Consider the following 13,787-nt stretch of genomic DNA (forward strand, 5'->3'; position numbering starts at 1 on the left):
AGCCAGTTACCCCTTTATATCCCTAGTTCCTGGCACCTGTAATATCCAGGACATTCTGAGGGAAAGAGATAGTGGCATGCAAGCAACCCTATACAAGCCTGGACTGAGGCATCCGGCTGTTTCTCCCTCTGGATCCCTGACCTCGAACTACGGGGGAACAGGGAGGAGGATGTAAATATCTGGGAAGGGGCTGTGGGTGTCTGGGAAACAACTGGGAAAGGGGGCAGAGAAACCCCTATGAAACAATTCATGATTGAATACTTGACACCTGGGGGAAGGAAAAGATAGTGTATGTATTGTTACAATCAGACATATTTGCTGGCATAGGCATCTGATGCCTGAGAGGGGAAGGGGTGCAGAAAGGAAGCACCCCATTTAACCATCAAAATTTTGGCAGAGGTATGGGGAGCAGGGCAGTGAACCTCTTGGGTGTTACCACAACTTTCCTATGCTTGGTGACAAGTATTTTGAAATTAAAAAAATACAAAAAATAATCAAAACTGGCATGATTATGTAGTGTTTTGACAAATACAATTTGCAAAATTTTATAGAACTTTAAAATATTTTGCTCTGAAATGTTCCCCGCCCCCCCCACGCGCACAGAATTTAATTTCTTGGCACAGAATGTCTCCAGGAGTAGTTAGACCCCACATTTCATCTCATTTGGAGCAGAATCCAGACAAAGGTGTTGCTACAGAACGGGGCAATGCAAAACAGCACTGCCAACCCGTGCGAGGGATCAGTCTCCTCATGTTTCGAGTGTCTCTTAACGCCCAGCTCCCGGAGTCACGTTAAAAGGGAATCTCAGTTACAGCGGGGATAGGCTTGCAAAGAGGAGGGGGGCTGTGATTCCGCCTTCCCCCGCCAGGGGGTGAAGTCCGAGGACCCAATGGTCCCTTCCGGCCCCAGAAGCCCCCCCGGGATAATGTGAGGGGGATAATCGCTCCCTCACGGGAGAATCACAGCGCCTGGCCCAGCCCGAGGCGGCTCCCCGGCCGGAGACGGGGGGAGAGGGGAGCTGCAGCGGGAGCGGGGGCGGGGACAGGGAGCCCCCCCGAGGAGCCAGACTTACTCCCAACAGGGGGCCTCTTCCCAGCACGGTCTGGCCGGGCGGCAGCGCCAGCGGGCAGCCCCCGTCCGCGGGCGCGAGCTCGAAGCCCGGCATGGGCCCCGCGGGCGGGACAGGGCGCGGCCCCCGCTGCCCCTTTGCACTTTTCTTGAGCCAGGTCGGGAGGCTTCTCGCCCTTCCGCTTCCCTCTGGGGCGGCCAGCTAGCGGGCGCGTCTGGCTACCGCCCTGTGCGTTCAGATCGCCGCCCCGCCCGGAAACGGTAGTTCCCAACTCTCCCCCGCGCCGCCCGGCCGCGCTTCAGCGTCCCCGCAGGCAAACTACAAGTCCCGGCGTGCCCCGCTGCGGCGCATGCGCGGGGTCCTGTTTACCTTGGGAAGGGTGGAAACAAGCCCGTTCGAATGGGGGAGACGTTAAAACCGGCAACGGCGGGCAACGGCGCGGGGCCAGGTAGGGGGCGGACTGCTCCACGCGCCTGGGCCGGGGGCTGCTGCGGGGAGCGCTGGCTCCAGCCACGCCCTGGGCTGGGGAGTTCCGCAGCAGGGCCCAGGCTGGCAGCGGACGCAGGGCACCGTCTAACGCGGGCGGGAGCCACCGGCCCACAGAAAAGCCGCCAGGGCCACCCACACGTGAGCAGCCAATAAAACGAGCCCCTCGCATCACACTCGGCCCCTGGGGGCGGGGGGCTTCCCCCATTCCCCACCCGCGTCTACTCCTCGCCCAGCTCATGGGGGCGGGGGCAGCCTAGCCTGGGCACAGGGCATCGCCCACGGCTCGAGTGATTGCCATGGAGCTGCCCATAGGCACCAGTGTTCAAATCCCCACCTCACCCAGCATCCCAGCAGTGGTCGTCTCCAGCTCTCCTCCATGCCCCCCCGGCTGGCTTCAGTGTCGCCAGATGGAAGCTACAAGTCCCAGAGTGCCCACAGGCGTGGGGCCTATTTTCTTTAGCAAGCCACTGCCCAATAGGCTGTGAACAAGCCCATTCGGGTCGCACCTAGGGGCAGCAACACAGGGCCAGGTAGGGTGCACAAGGCACTCTGTACTTGCTCCACACATTTCCCTATGTGCAGGGGCGGCCTATCCATATAGGCAAATCGCCTAGGGCGCCAAGTTAAATGGGGTACCAAATGGTGACACAATATCGTTGAGGGGTTTGGAGGTGGGGGCACCGATTTGCAAGGTTCGCCTAGGCCGCTCCTGCCTATGTAGAATATGGGACACCGGGGAGGGGGCTGCCAGTGCTCAGAGTTTCAGCCTCACTGTGTGGGTGCAGCCACCAACACTCAGTGCTTCAGCCCTGCAGCGGAGTGGGAAGGGGGGCTGCTGGCACTCAGAACTGCAACCTTGTAGGAGGGGGAGGGGAGGACCACCACCAGCATGCAGAGCTTCAGCCTTGTAGTGGGCGGGGGAGGGAGGAGCAACCACTTGCGCTAGGGGCTTCAGCCCCATAGCTGGGGGAAGCCACTGGCACTCAAGGCGTCAGTGTTGCAGGGGTGGGACAGAAGCCACCAGTGCTCAGGATTCCAGCAGCCAAAGCTCTGACTGCTGGTGGCTCCCCATCCACCCTGCCCCACTGCAGCGATGAAGTTCACCCCCACAACATGCAGAATGGGGAAGGAAGGGGAAGATACCAGGCCCTGAGTGCTGTCAGTTCCTTCTCCCACCCCCTGCAAGGGAAATTTGGGATAATGTGCCCACTTTTTTTTTTTCCTACAAAGTCAGGACTGAAGGAGGCGGCCTTAAATAAGGGACTGTCCCAGTAAAAACAGGACAGATTGTCACCCTATGCTTGCAGCACTTGAACATATATCCTTAAGCATTAGAGTTATCTTGATAAAAGTTAACTGCATGTATAATATAAGTGACCCCTGCACTTCTTCACCCCTAGGATTACTCATGGTGGATGTGTGGAGACCATAAATTATGCAGAAAACCTCAAAGAAGAACAAACAGGAAGGTACTTCATGTAAAGAACGGACCATCCTTCCATCATCCAAAAAGAAAGAAGAAAGTCAGGAGGACTTTGTGGAGCTGCTGCCTCCAGAAGTCACCTTGAAAATTTTCAATGAACTGGACGTTCAGAGCTTATGCAAAGCTGCAATGACTTGCAAGAGCTGGAATCGCACAATTGAGAACAGTGACCATTTGTGGAAACATCACTGTTTAACTGTAAGAGCTGTCTGTCAGCGAGAGATAGACTTTGATCGAGGAAATGGATATTCATGGAAGGTAAATTAAAGGCCATGGACTGTCTAGCTTTGGGAACCTGGATAGCTTTGGGAATCAGTATTAAGATGTAAGGTTCTCTCCTTATCAGTATTTCTGATCCATCCACAGTGAAGAGAAAAATTAAAGTTATCTAATACCTGAAGCTTGTGAGCTCTCAGGGCTTGTCTACATTACAAAATTAAGTTGACTTAAGTCAGTGTACAAGCCACCAGTGGTTCACATGCACACTTGCTCCTTTGGTTGGTGGTGCATATCCCCACCAGGAGTGCTTCACCAACTGAAGTGGTACATAATAGGACACAGCTGAAGCCCACCAGCCTATGGTAACACTGGCATGGCACTCATTGCTGGCCCACTGTCAGCAGGGTACAATGGCCTCAGCTACAAGCCAGCATCTACAGCTGACAAGTGTAGCTATCATCACCAGAAAAGAGGACTACAACTAACAGCTCCCACTGGGGTTGATGGCCAACCAGCTGTGTCAGTTAATCAGTGTCTTAACTGCATTAACAAAAGAACTATACCCCTCGTGGAGTTAGAGTTATGTTGGCATAGAAAGTGACTTATTTTGGCAGAAGCAGTATTCTAATGTAGACATTGACATAATTAGGTGAATGCAAGTCATCTTGCATCAACCTAAGTACCTAACCTTGTAATATTGACCAGGCCTTAGTGACAGTGTCACAACAACCATCACAAATGGCAGTCTCTGAAGCTCTGAAGAGATGGCAAAACAGTACCATAAAGAAAAATTAATTATCCTCTGTTCCCTGATAATAGATCAACCAGTTCTTGGATGGAACATATTGAGAAAGGAGGGCAGTTTTACACACCTGGTTAGAGCCTTGCAAATCTGAGAATATCTACTTTATATATGCAGGTATCAGCAACCATGGATCTGGATGCGGATATCCACAGCTCATTTTTGCAGATGCTGTTGTGGATTCAAATTTTGTATTTAGAAAACCCTGCAAGTTTGTATCTGTATCCATGGAAAATGGATGCCAGGGATGTAAAAGGTTAACCAGTTACCTGGTAAGCATTAGGCTTACTGAGTAACCGATTAACTGGACTGCCAACCCCTGCAGCACAGCAACAGGCTGGCCCCAGCCACGCTGCTAAATATGTTGAGTGAAATCCTATCAAGAAAAACAGTAGCAAATTCTCACAAGTGAGCTGTTAAATATAGGAAGGCTGAAATATAGAAAAGCTGAAAGATTGAAACACAGCTATCCAAAGATTCTGAGTAACAGCAAAAACATTTAAATACATCAAAAGCAGGAAGCCTGCTAAACAACCAATGGAGCCACTGGATATTCAAAATGCTAAAGGAGAGTTCAAAAATGATAAGGCCATTGCAGAAAAGCTAAATGAATTCTTTGCATAGGTCTTCACAGCTGATAAGTCACCAGGAGCATATGATATTCAGCCAACAGTTCAGAAGGAACTTAATTATGGAATAACAGAATTACTGTATTATGTAACCTAGGTTTTGTCTCCATTGCCAGCTTTGCTGGCAGAGGGTATGCAAATGAAGCACAGATTAGCCTTTTGTTGTGCTTCATTTGCATAATCTATTCAAGCTGTTTTTGTGCAAAAAAAACAAAACAAAAAAAACCCCAGTGTGGACGTTTCCTTTTTGCGCAAATACACCTTTTTGCACAAGATCCTTATGCCCTTCTGGGAGAGAGAGAAAATGATATCCCCAAAGGATCTGAACTGAGTCCAATACTGTTTGACGTATTTATAAATGATCTGGAGAAAGGGTGACCAAATTTGCTGACAATACAAAACTACTCAAGATACATCCAAAACAGACTGCAGAGAGCAACAATGGGATCTCACAAAATTGTGTGACTGGACAACAAAATGGCAGATTAATTCAATCGTAGAATCCTAGAACTGGAAAGTACCTCAAGAGGTCATCGAGTCCAGTCTCCTTGGTCACAGCAGGACCAAGCAGTGTCTAGATCATCCCTGATAGATGTCTATCCAACCTGCTCTTAAATATCTCCAGTGATGAAGATTCCACAAGCTCCCTAGGCAATTTATTCCAGTGTTTAACCACCCGACAGGATGTTTTTCCTAATGTCCAACCTAAACTAGGATGTGAAGGACTAGTCAACTATTATCGGATAGTCAACAGGATAGTCGATTAGTCGCTCTCTCCCCTCTCCCCCCCTTTATCTGATAGTGGCAGCAAGGGGGGAGGAAGAAAAAGGGGTTCTTCAAAGCAGCAGCGCCACGTGGAGTCCTGAATCAGCTGGGGACTCCCCTACTGACTCTGGGCTCTGTACGGTGCTGCTGCTTTGAAATGTTATGAAGAGCCTGGTGCCAGGTTTCTTATGGCATTTCAAAGCAGCAGCACTGTGTGGATCCTGGGGTCAGCAAACCCAGGGCTCCACATACCGCTTTTGCCTTTGAAGTGTAACAGCAGCCCTAGGGTTGTTGCTACTCTTAAAAAGCGGAAGTGCACTATCAACTAATTTAATAGTTGATGCAAAAATGCATTGTCTATTCAATTAGTCACCTGATACTTACCATCCTTAACCTAAACCTCCCTTGCTGCAATTTAAGTCCATTGCTTCTTGTCCCATCATCAGATGCCAAGGAGAATAATTTCTCCCTCTTCCTTGTAACACTTTTTTAGATACTTAAACTGCTATCATGTCCCCCCTCCATCTTATTTCTGAACTAAACAAGCCCAAGTCTTTCAATCTTCCCTCATAGGTCACGTTTTCTAGACCTTTAATCATTTTTGTTGCTCTTCTCTGAACCTTCTCCAATTTCTCCACATCTTTCCTGAAACTTGGTGACCAGTTCTATTCACAGTAATCCAGTTGGGGCCTAATCAGTGCAGAGTAGAGTGGAAGAATGACTTCTCATGTCTTGTTCACAACACTCCTGTTAAGGCATCCCAGAATCATATTTGCTTTTTTTGCAACCATGTCACACTGTTGTCATGTTTAACTTATGGTCCACTATGACCCCTAGATCCCTTTTTGCAGTACTCCTTCCTAGACAGTCACTTCCCATTCTGTACATGTGAAACTGATTGTTTTTCATCTAGCCCAGGGGCGAGCAAAGGGCCTCCGCAGGCTGGATCCGGCCCCGGAGGCCCTGCCACTGTCCCGCCCCCAAGCCAATTAGGGCCTGGGGACCATGCAAAATTTCCTCCATGCTGCCAGGAGCATACAGCACTTTGACATGCCACACGCTCCTGGCAGGATGGAAGGAGGCTTTGTGTGCTCCCCTGCCCCCAGGCTAATCAGAGCCTGTGAGGAACACGCAGCACTTAGAAGTGCCATGCATTCCTGGTAGGGTGGGAGGAGGCTTCAGGGCCTGGGGGAGAACACGAAGTCTCCTCCTGCCCTCCCAGGAGCATGTGACACTTTTAAGCCCTGTGCAGGGTGGGAACAGAGCAGAGAAACTTGGCACACACACCCAGTTCTGATTGGCCTGGGGGTAGGGGAACATGGGAAGTCTCCTCCCAACCAGGAGCATGGGTGTGCAGGGGAAAGGGGGGAGGCAGGTACGCAGGCAGGCAAGCAAGCAAGCAAAGGTGCTCCCCCCTCCCCAGACCAATCTTGGTCTGTGGGTGGAGAACCTGGAAGTATCCCAGCCCCCTTCCCCCCCCCCCCCCCTTGAGGCCAGGGGCCACTTCAGAAATGTTTGAAGTGGCCCTTGGCAAAAAGTTATTGCACATCCCTGCTCTAGCCCGTGCTTCAGGAGCAAATTGCAGTCTGTAATGGCCACTCATCATTGGGTGTGGACCTGCTGCCTTTTCCTATCCTGGCTGCCTTCCCCCCCCCCCCCCCCGCTTTCATACTCTCAGGCCTTGCCTCAGGTCCTGCAGCCTGGGAGTGAAGTCAGGCCAGAGCTCCTCAGCTCTGCCTGCCTTTCCCAGCACTGATATCTCCAAGAAGCCTTCTGCTTCCCAGGCAGCCAGGTCCCTCCTGCTCTGCAGCCAGAGCTATAGTAAGTCCTCTGTCCCTCAAGGAGCCCTTTATATAGCCCCAGCTGGGCCCTAATTAGCAATAACTGCCTCAGCCTGGACTTTGCTCTCAGCCCCCACTAAGGGCTGGGTTTTTGTCCTTAATGGGCCAGTACAGGGCAGACGCCCTGTGACACCATTCTTAAGTACTTATGACTGCTATAGCTTCATACTTAGCAGATCAGAGAAAGAATGATTCAGACATTGCAAGTACAACCCTGAACCAGCACAGGTTTGAAAGTAAGGAGGTTACAGCCACCTCATTTGGGGCCGTAGGTCTACCTCCATAGATCACTGAAACAGAAGCAAGCCATTTCGGATTTACTTCCTCTCAGAGGAAGGAGTGTTATAGAAGTTCACTATGAGGCAAGAACTCACAAGGAGGCAGGCAGGCATGTGAGCAGATGGAGAGGTCTGAAGAGTGGACACACTGAAATCCAAATATTTCACACCTTTGTGACACCTGACTTCATTAAGCAAACATCACAAATCCTAGTCCAGGCAGTCTCTAGTTATATGGCTATTTCCAAGTCTTCCCAGATTCCTCTCTTAGGGCATGTCTACACAGAGGTCTAAACCCAAAATAAGCTACACTATTGGAGCTATGTCAATTGCGTGGCTTAAGTCAAAATAGCTTATTTCGGCTTTTGGCGCTGTAAACACAGCAGGAAGTAGAAAGAGCACTCTTCCTCTGATTTGCCTTACTTCTCATACAATGCAGGTTACAGGAGTTGGAGTAAGATGTCCTCCAGCTCAACATTATTCCAACATTATGTCGAAATAACTGCTTGCTGTGTAGACACAGACTATGTTATTTCAGAATAACTGATGTTAGTTATTAACGAAATAACACTGCTGTGTAGACTTCCGTTTATCCAGGGTTGAGGTCACAAGCTACATGTGTCAAAAACTCAACACCTTAGTATCTCCCTACATGAGCTGGAACTCAGCCACCCTGTTACAAGGGTACCTGACAGTTATTTTGGTGCTCTCAGGATAAAGAAAAAAATAGCAAGATTTTAAAAGTTTTCCTTTAAGGTGGGTATTTAGCCTGAGAGTGGGGATGAGAGGCAGAAGATTTGAGAAGTAAGAATAGTCCTCATGTTACACTGAAAAATGTGAAAACGAAGCTCTGGGCCACACTGAAAAATGTGAAAATGAAGCTCTGGGCCACTAGAGGGCATTTGTACACCTGTATACTGCACTGAGGTCCCAGACACCCAAGTGTGTTGTAATATACAGGCAGTCCCCGGGTTACGTACAAGATAGGGACTGTAGGTTTGTTCTTAAGTTGAATTTGTATGTAAGTCGGAACTGGTACATATTGTAGGGGATACTCTAGCCAAACATTTCTCCAGAGCTCAGTTTTATTCTCCCACACCTCACTTCCCTCAGTCCTTTATTCTCAAGCTGAGGTGTCTGCTGTGAAAAGCCGCTCTGCGTCTCCCTGGCCTGCTGGGGGAGGGGGCGCTAGCTTCGCGTCTCCCTGGTCTGCTGGGGGGAAGCAGCTAGTGCGGGGTTGCCTCAACCCATTTGTAAGTAGGGATCCGATGTAAGTCGGATCCATGTAACCCGGGGACTGCCTGTAGATGCTTTTTTGGGTGTAAAACTTCAGTTCTCTCAACTTCTAATGTTTGCTCTGACTTCTGCTTAGTTTATTTAGGTTTTTCCAATGCTATTTAATTTTTTATTCTGCATCAGGTCACTCTACTGAGAAACTACTGGAAAAGCAAAGTGAAGCATGAATGGCTCAGTGGAAAATATAGCAACATTCATTCACGCTGTGGCTTACCAGAAAAAAGCATGTATCCTATGGATGCTGATACATGGGGAGAAATACTGGAAGCAGAACTGGAGAGATGAGAAACCAGACATGAATCTTAAATAGCAAGAAATGGCACAGAAATGACTGTTCTACTGTAAATATTTAGCCATTTACACCAGTGACACTTGCAAATATCTAGTAGAAATGTCACTGAAAAAAAAGGTATAAATATGGAGATTTTTGTTTTGCACTTTATCAGAGCAGCTTGTTGTAAAAACCCTAAATAAGATAAACTATACAATGTAATCATTTTTAAAGATCTACTGTAATGTTAAACCCATGTTAAGTCTTGGAGTGATTTTCTCAATATGCACTTTTTTTAAAAAAATTGAAAGACTACAAGCGGTTTTGTTTTTCATTTTTGTTTTACTCACAATTCATTTGAAGAAGATCCATGAGACTGAAGGATCCACTAGATTGAAGAATCACCACAAGGATGAGAAAGGAAGGAGGTTGTACAGTACAAACATCAAAGCCATGGGATATGAAATACTTCAGTGACCGTTCCCATCAAGTTCTACTTGAAGTACAGTTATGGCCAAAATAATAGTGCTACCTTCTTAGAGTGCATCTACACAGCATCCTAAACTTGAAATAAGGTATGCAATTTGCTCTATGCAAATTGCATCTTATTTTGATTATTTCGAAATAGAATATTTTGAAAATTTGGTGCGTCTACACAGTGCCAAATTTCGAAATATAGGATGTTAGCAATGAAGCTATGAAATGCATAAAGGTCAGAATTAGACTGCAGTACTGAGAACATTGTTCAATGATTTAGGGGATTATACAGTTTTAGCATTTTCTGGAGTTTAAAAAGTATGTTTTTACTGCATTTATGTCACATATCTTATAAATCCTGTTCTACATACATGACATTTTTCTGCCTGGGGCATAAGACAGTCACTATCATTAGTAAAAATTAAAGAACCAAGATAATTAATTTGATAGAACAGAGCAGCATAGAGTCCAGTTTCTAAAATTTAACATGAATATTTTTCGCAAGCATGAACTTTGGAAATCTATGCCCTCCTATACCTTGCACCAAAGACTCCTGGAGAACCAGAAACTTGGTATCTTGATTCATTTTTATTGCATCTGCTACTCCATAGCATTGTCAGCATAATTCAAAGGCCCTTGGAGTTAAATAATTTTGTGGTATTAAATATATTTCATGTTTTGTGATATTTGTGTTTGAGTGGCTAGTTCAAACTCATGTTTGTGGGGAGGAGATTCCAAATTAGGGTGCATCTACACACCACACTTATTTTGAAATATAGTAGCCCAGTGTCTAAGAGTCTGTAACACTGAAATGCTGGCTGTTCCCTCTGGGTGGCATTGTTGCCTGAAATGCTGGCTGTTCCCTCTGAGCGGCCCGTGCTGCCTGGGGAGTGTGGGGCCCAAACGGCTGCTTGCTCCTCCACGGCGGCCCAGCTGAACAGCGCAAAATTCAGCAGAGCGCCACGGCGGGAGGCAAAGGGGGGTCAGGGCAGTGACGTGCGGCATAACAGCAGCTCCAGGCCCCGTCCCCAGGCCGTGAATGTCACCGCCCCACCCCCTTTCGCCTCCCACTGTGGCGCTCGGCTGTCTTCTGCACTGCTCAGCCTGGCCGCTGCGTGGGAGCAAGTGGCGTAAGCAACCGTTTGGGCTTCACACACCCCCCATGCAGCACGGGGAGTGCGACGCCCAAATGGCCATTTGGGCTCCACGGTCCCACGAGTGAGAGGCAGGACGGGGAGGAGGTGGAGGAGAGCTGAGGGGGGGAGGAGGCAGGAGGAGGAGGAGGAGCGAGAGACCGGAGGCTCAGGAGAGAAGACCAACGTGGAGGAGAGACCAGAAAATCCCGTCTTATGATGGGCTAATTGGCAAGTTTTGAAATAACTGATGTTATTTTGAAATAATGTGAGCGTCTACACATCAGTTCCATTATTTTGAAAGAAATTCACAACAACAGATGGTTTATTCTGACTTCTGTAAACCTCATTCCATGAGGAATAATGCCTATTCTGAAATAGCTATTTTGAAATAGCTGTAGCGTGAACCCTCCACTGCTGCTATTTCGAAATAGCTCCTCCCCAGGGCCTTTCAAACTAATTACTCCCCACTGCCTCCTGAGACTCTAAATCGAGGTAGCACATCCCCATTAGGGAAGCCTGCCTTGGACTAATTTTGACGCTTTCCTGTAGTGTAGATGTGCTATTTCAAAATAAGCTATTTCGGAGTATTTATTCCGGAATAGCTTCTTTCTAAATAAGCGTGCAGTGTAAACATACCTTTAGTTGCCTAGAGGAATATGAATGTCTTGTGCAGAGAGTAATTTGAAGGTGAACAGAAGTGTCATAACATCCTATGAGGGCTCTGGTTCTGGTGTGAACCTCCTGATGGGTCCTCATGTTATGTCCTCAATGTCAAAGAAAACAGTGTGACTGACTTCTGTGGATAGTAGATTAGGCTCCCAATCACCCACCATTGAGAAGTTTTGCTCGGGTAATAGATGCTATGACTTTTAAGCAATGCGGCAGACTACTGGGTATGCTCAGAAAAGTGTTTTAGACCATATTTAGCATTTTCCAATAATGGTGTTCACCATACCATGTGGTGTAACACATGAATATTTAAAAAATTTAAATCACACAAACATTGATTGGAACTAGGTTTTCCTTTCCCCCTGCTTAGATACTCTGACTTTATGCTCCAGTGTTACTCACACAAGCTACTGACATCAACCAGGCAAGGAATGCCACAAAATAGTGAGTAAAATGGAAACATTTCCTGGGCCTCAAAATATAAAGGGCTTCGTTTTGCTGTAATTCCAGCGTTCTGGCCTTCATCATCCAGCAGTTTCTATTAAGTTTTTTTTTTAATTGATTTACCTGTGGGAAGTTTTTTTTCCTAAATAAACTTCCAGTAAAATACTGGAGAAAAGAGGCAAAACACTATTAATCCTACTAAATAAAAATTCTGAAGACATCTGAAAACCTGGGGTACATCTACCCTACACATTAGTTTTGAAGCAATCTATCCTGGAATGGTTATTTCAAAATAGCTTATTTTGAAATAGCACATCTACATTAGGGAAGCCTGCCTCAGACTAATTTTGAGGCTTCCCTGAAATGTAGATGTGTTCTCTTGATTTAGAGCCCCAGAAGGCACTGGGGAGGAATATCTTAGAATGGCCCTGGTGAGAGGCTATTTCGAAATAGCTATTTCAGAATAGGCATTATTCTTTGTAGAATGAGGTTTACAGATTTTAGAATAAGCCATCCGTTATTTATTTAAAAATAACGGAATGGCTGTGTTAGACGTTCACATAGTTATTTCAGAATAACGGCCATTTAGCTATTCTGAAGTAACTCTGCTGTGTAGATATACCCTTAGAAATTAGCTGAACCTTGAAACCACTTATTCTGCTGCCTTAATTCTGCAAAGACCTGAGTGATCTCTCATGCATCTGACGAAGTGGATCTTTGCCCATGACAGCTTATGCTCCTACACTTCAGTTTGTCTATAAGGTGCCACAGGACTCCTCGTCACTCCCAGTGGTGTGGCTCATGATGTTGGCAACCCTGTCAACATCAGAAGTATCTGCAGCCACTGAGATTGCTCTACTGTACCTTCCTACATGCTCAACCACACCCAGGAGAGTGGCCTTCTGGCATCTCCACCCAAAAGAGCAGCAAACAAAATTGTTGAGGGGGGTGGCAATAGAAACAGCTCTGATACCTAGAGATGATGGCTCCACCATCAGGCATTGCTACACAACCTTCCCAAGGCAGCATAAGCCTTACAAACTGCCATGATCTCAGGCACCCCCAAGCTTCCCTTGGAACCTTTCGTCACCTCCTAGGCAACCCTTATACCTCTCCTCATTGAATGCTTCTTCCCTAGGATCTTCTCCCACCCGCTCTAAAGATCTCACCACCTAACTTCCCTAGATCTCTCACAATCAATCATTCAGCCTACCACCCCTCAGCAGCTGCCCCAGAAAACACATCCCACCACCCCTCCACTATCTTCCCTTCTCACCTACTCTAGGGAAGGGTCTACCTGGGGGAGCATGGGGAGGACTTCTTCCCCTCTCTTTCTGAAGATGGCAGGGAAAATAAGCTCTCTCACATACACAGCATGAAGTCACTGAGTTTCCTATCCTCTGAGAAGTGTCACATATTGCTGCTAAGAGGGTGGTGAATATCTGATGAATGTATCAAAGTCTTTGCCCTAATTTCCACATTTCAAGCTGATGTGTGGTGGGCCTCTACCAATGACTCCTCTATCTTAGCAGTCATTTCCAAAGGTGGAGCTGCTAGTATGGGGTGTATTCTGCATCACAGAAAAATAAAGTCTGAAGTCATTGGGTTCTACTTGCCACAGAGGAACAGTACATAGAAGTGACAAGTACATGACATTAGGGATATGAGAATAAGTAGCAAGTTTCTGTGTTAGTCAGATTCCCTGAAAGAAACATAGCAGAAGCAAGGTTTTGTTAAGAGATAAAGGAATAGATTTTACACTGAAGTCGTGATTCAGTGGATGCTATCTTATGCGCTACCTTGGATCTAGGCCAGCCGTACAACTTCCTCAGATCAAGAGAAGATCCAACTGGGCTGTTCAGTCAGGAGCATTTTTAATCCATTGCATACCAAATGTGGATTCCTCAACCCTGACACTG

At 47.2% G+C, this 13,787-nt stretch overlaps 2 protein-coding genes across 4 annotated transcripts in view; one reads left to right on the forward strand and one right to left on the reverse strand.

The window, feature by feature from the left end:
• APLF (aprataxin and PNKP like factor) overlaps positions 1-1,312 on the reverse strand; it is an 84,827-nt gene extending 83,515 nt beyond the window's left edge. For both annotated transcript variants that reach the window (XM_006114108.4, XM_075925559.1), the window contains exon 1: positions 1,073-1,312. In XM_006114108.4, coding sequence (XP_006114170.1) covers positions 1,073-1,165 — 93 coding nt within the window. In that variant the 5' untranslated portion in view covers positions 1,166-1,312. The remainder of the gene's footprint in view (positions 1-1,072) is intronic.
• A 57-nt stretch (positions 1,313-1,369) lies between these two features.
• Positions 1,370-10,303, forward strand: FBXO48 (F-box protein 48). 2 transcript variants are annotated; one of them, XM_006114107.4, is made up of 3 exons: positions 1,370-1,517; positions 2,959-3,299; positions 8,995-10,303. In XM_006114107.4, exons 2-3 carry the CDS (start codon positions 2,994-2,996, stop codon positions 9,154-9,156), a joined length of 468 nt encoding a protein of 155 aa, XP_006114169.1. In that variant the 5' UTR covers positions 1,370-1,517; positions 2,959-2,993; the 3' UTR covers positions 9,157-10,303. The 2 variants fall into 2 exon arrangements, with proteins under 2 accessions (XP_006114169.1, XP_006114167.1); XM_006114105.3 differs by lacking the exon at positions 1,370-1,517 and adding an exon at positions 1,524-1,696.
• Positions 10,304-13,787: the final 3,484 nt, after the last annotated feature.

Source organism: Pelodiscus sinensis, chromosome 3, assembly GCF_049634645.1.
Source record: "Pelodiscus sinensis isolate JC-2024 chromosome 3, ASM4963464v1, whole genome shotgun sequence".
NCBI lineage: Eukaryota > Metazoa > Chordata > Testudines > Trionychidae > Pelodiscus > Pelodiscus sinensis.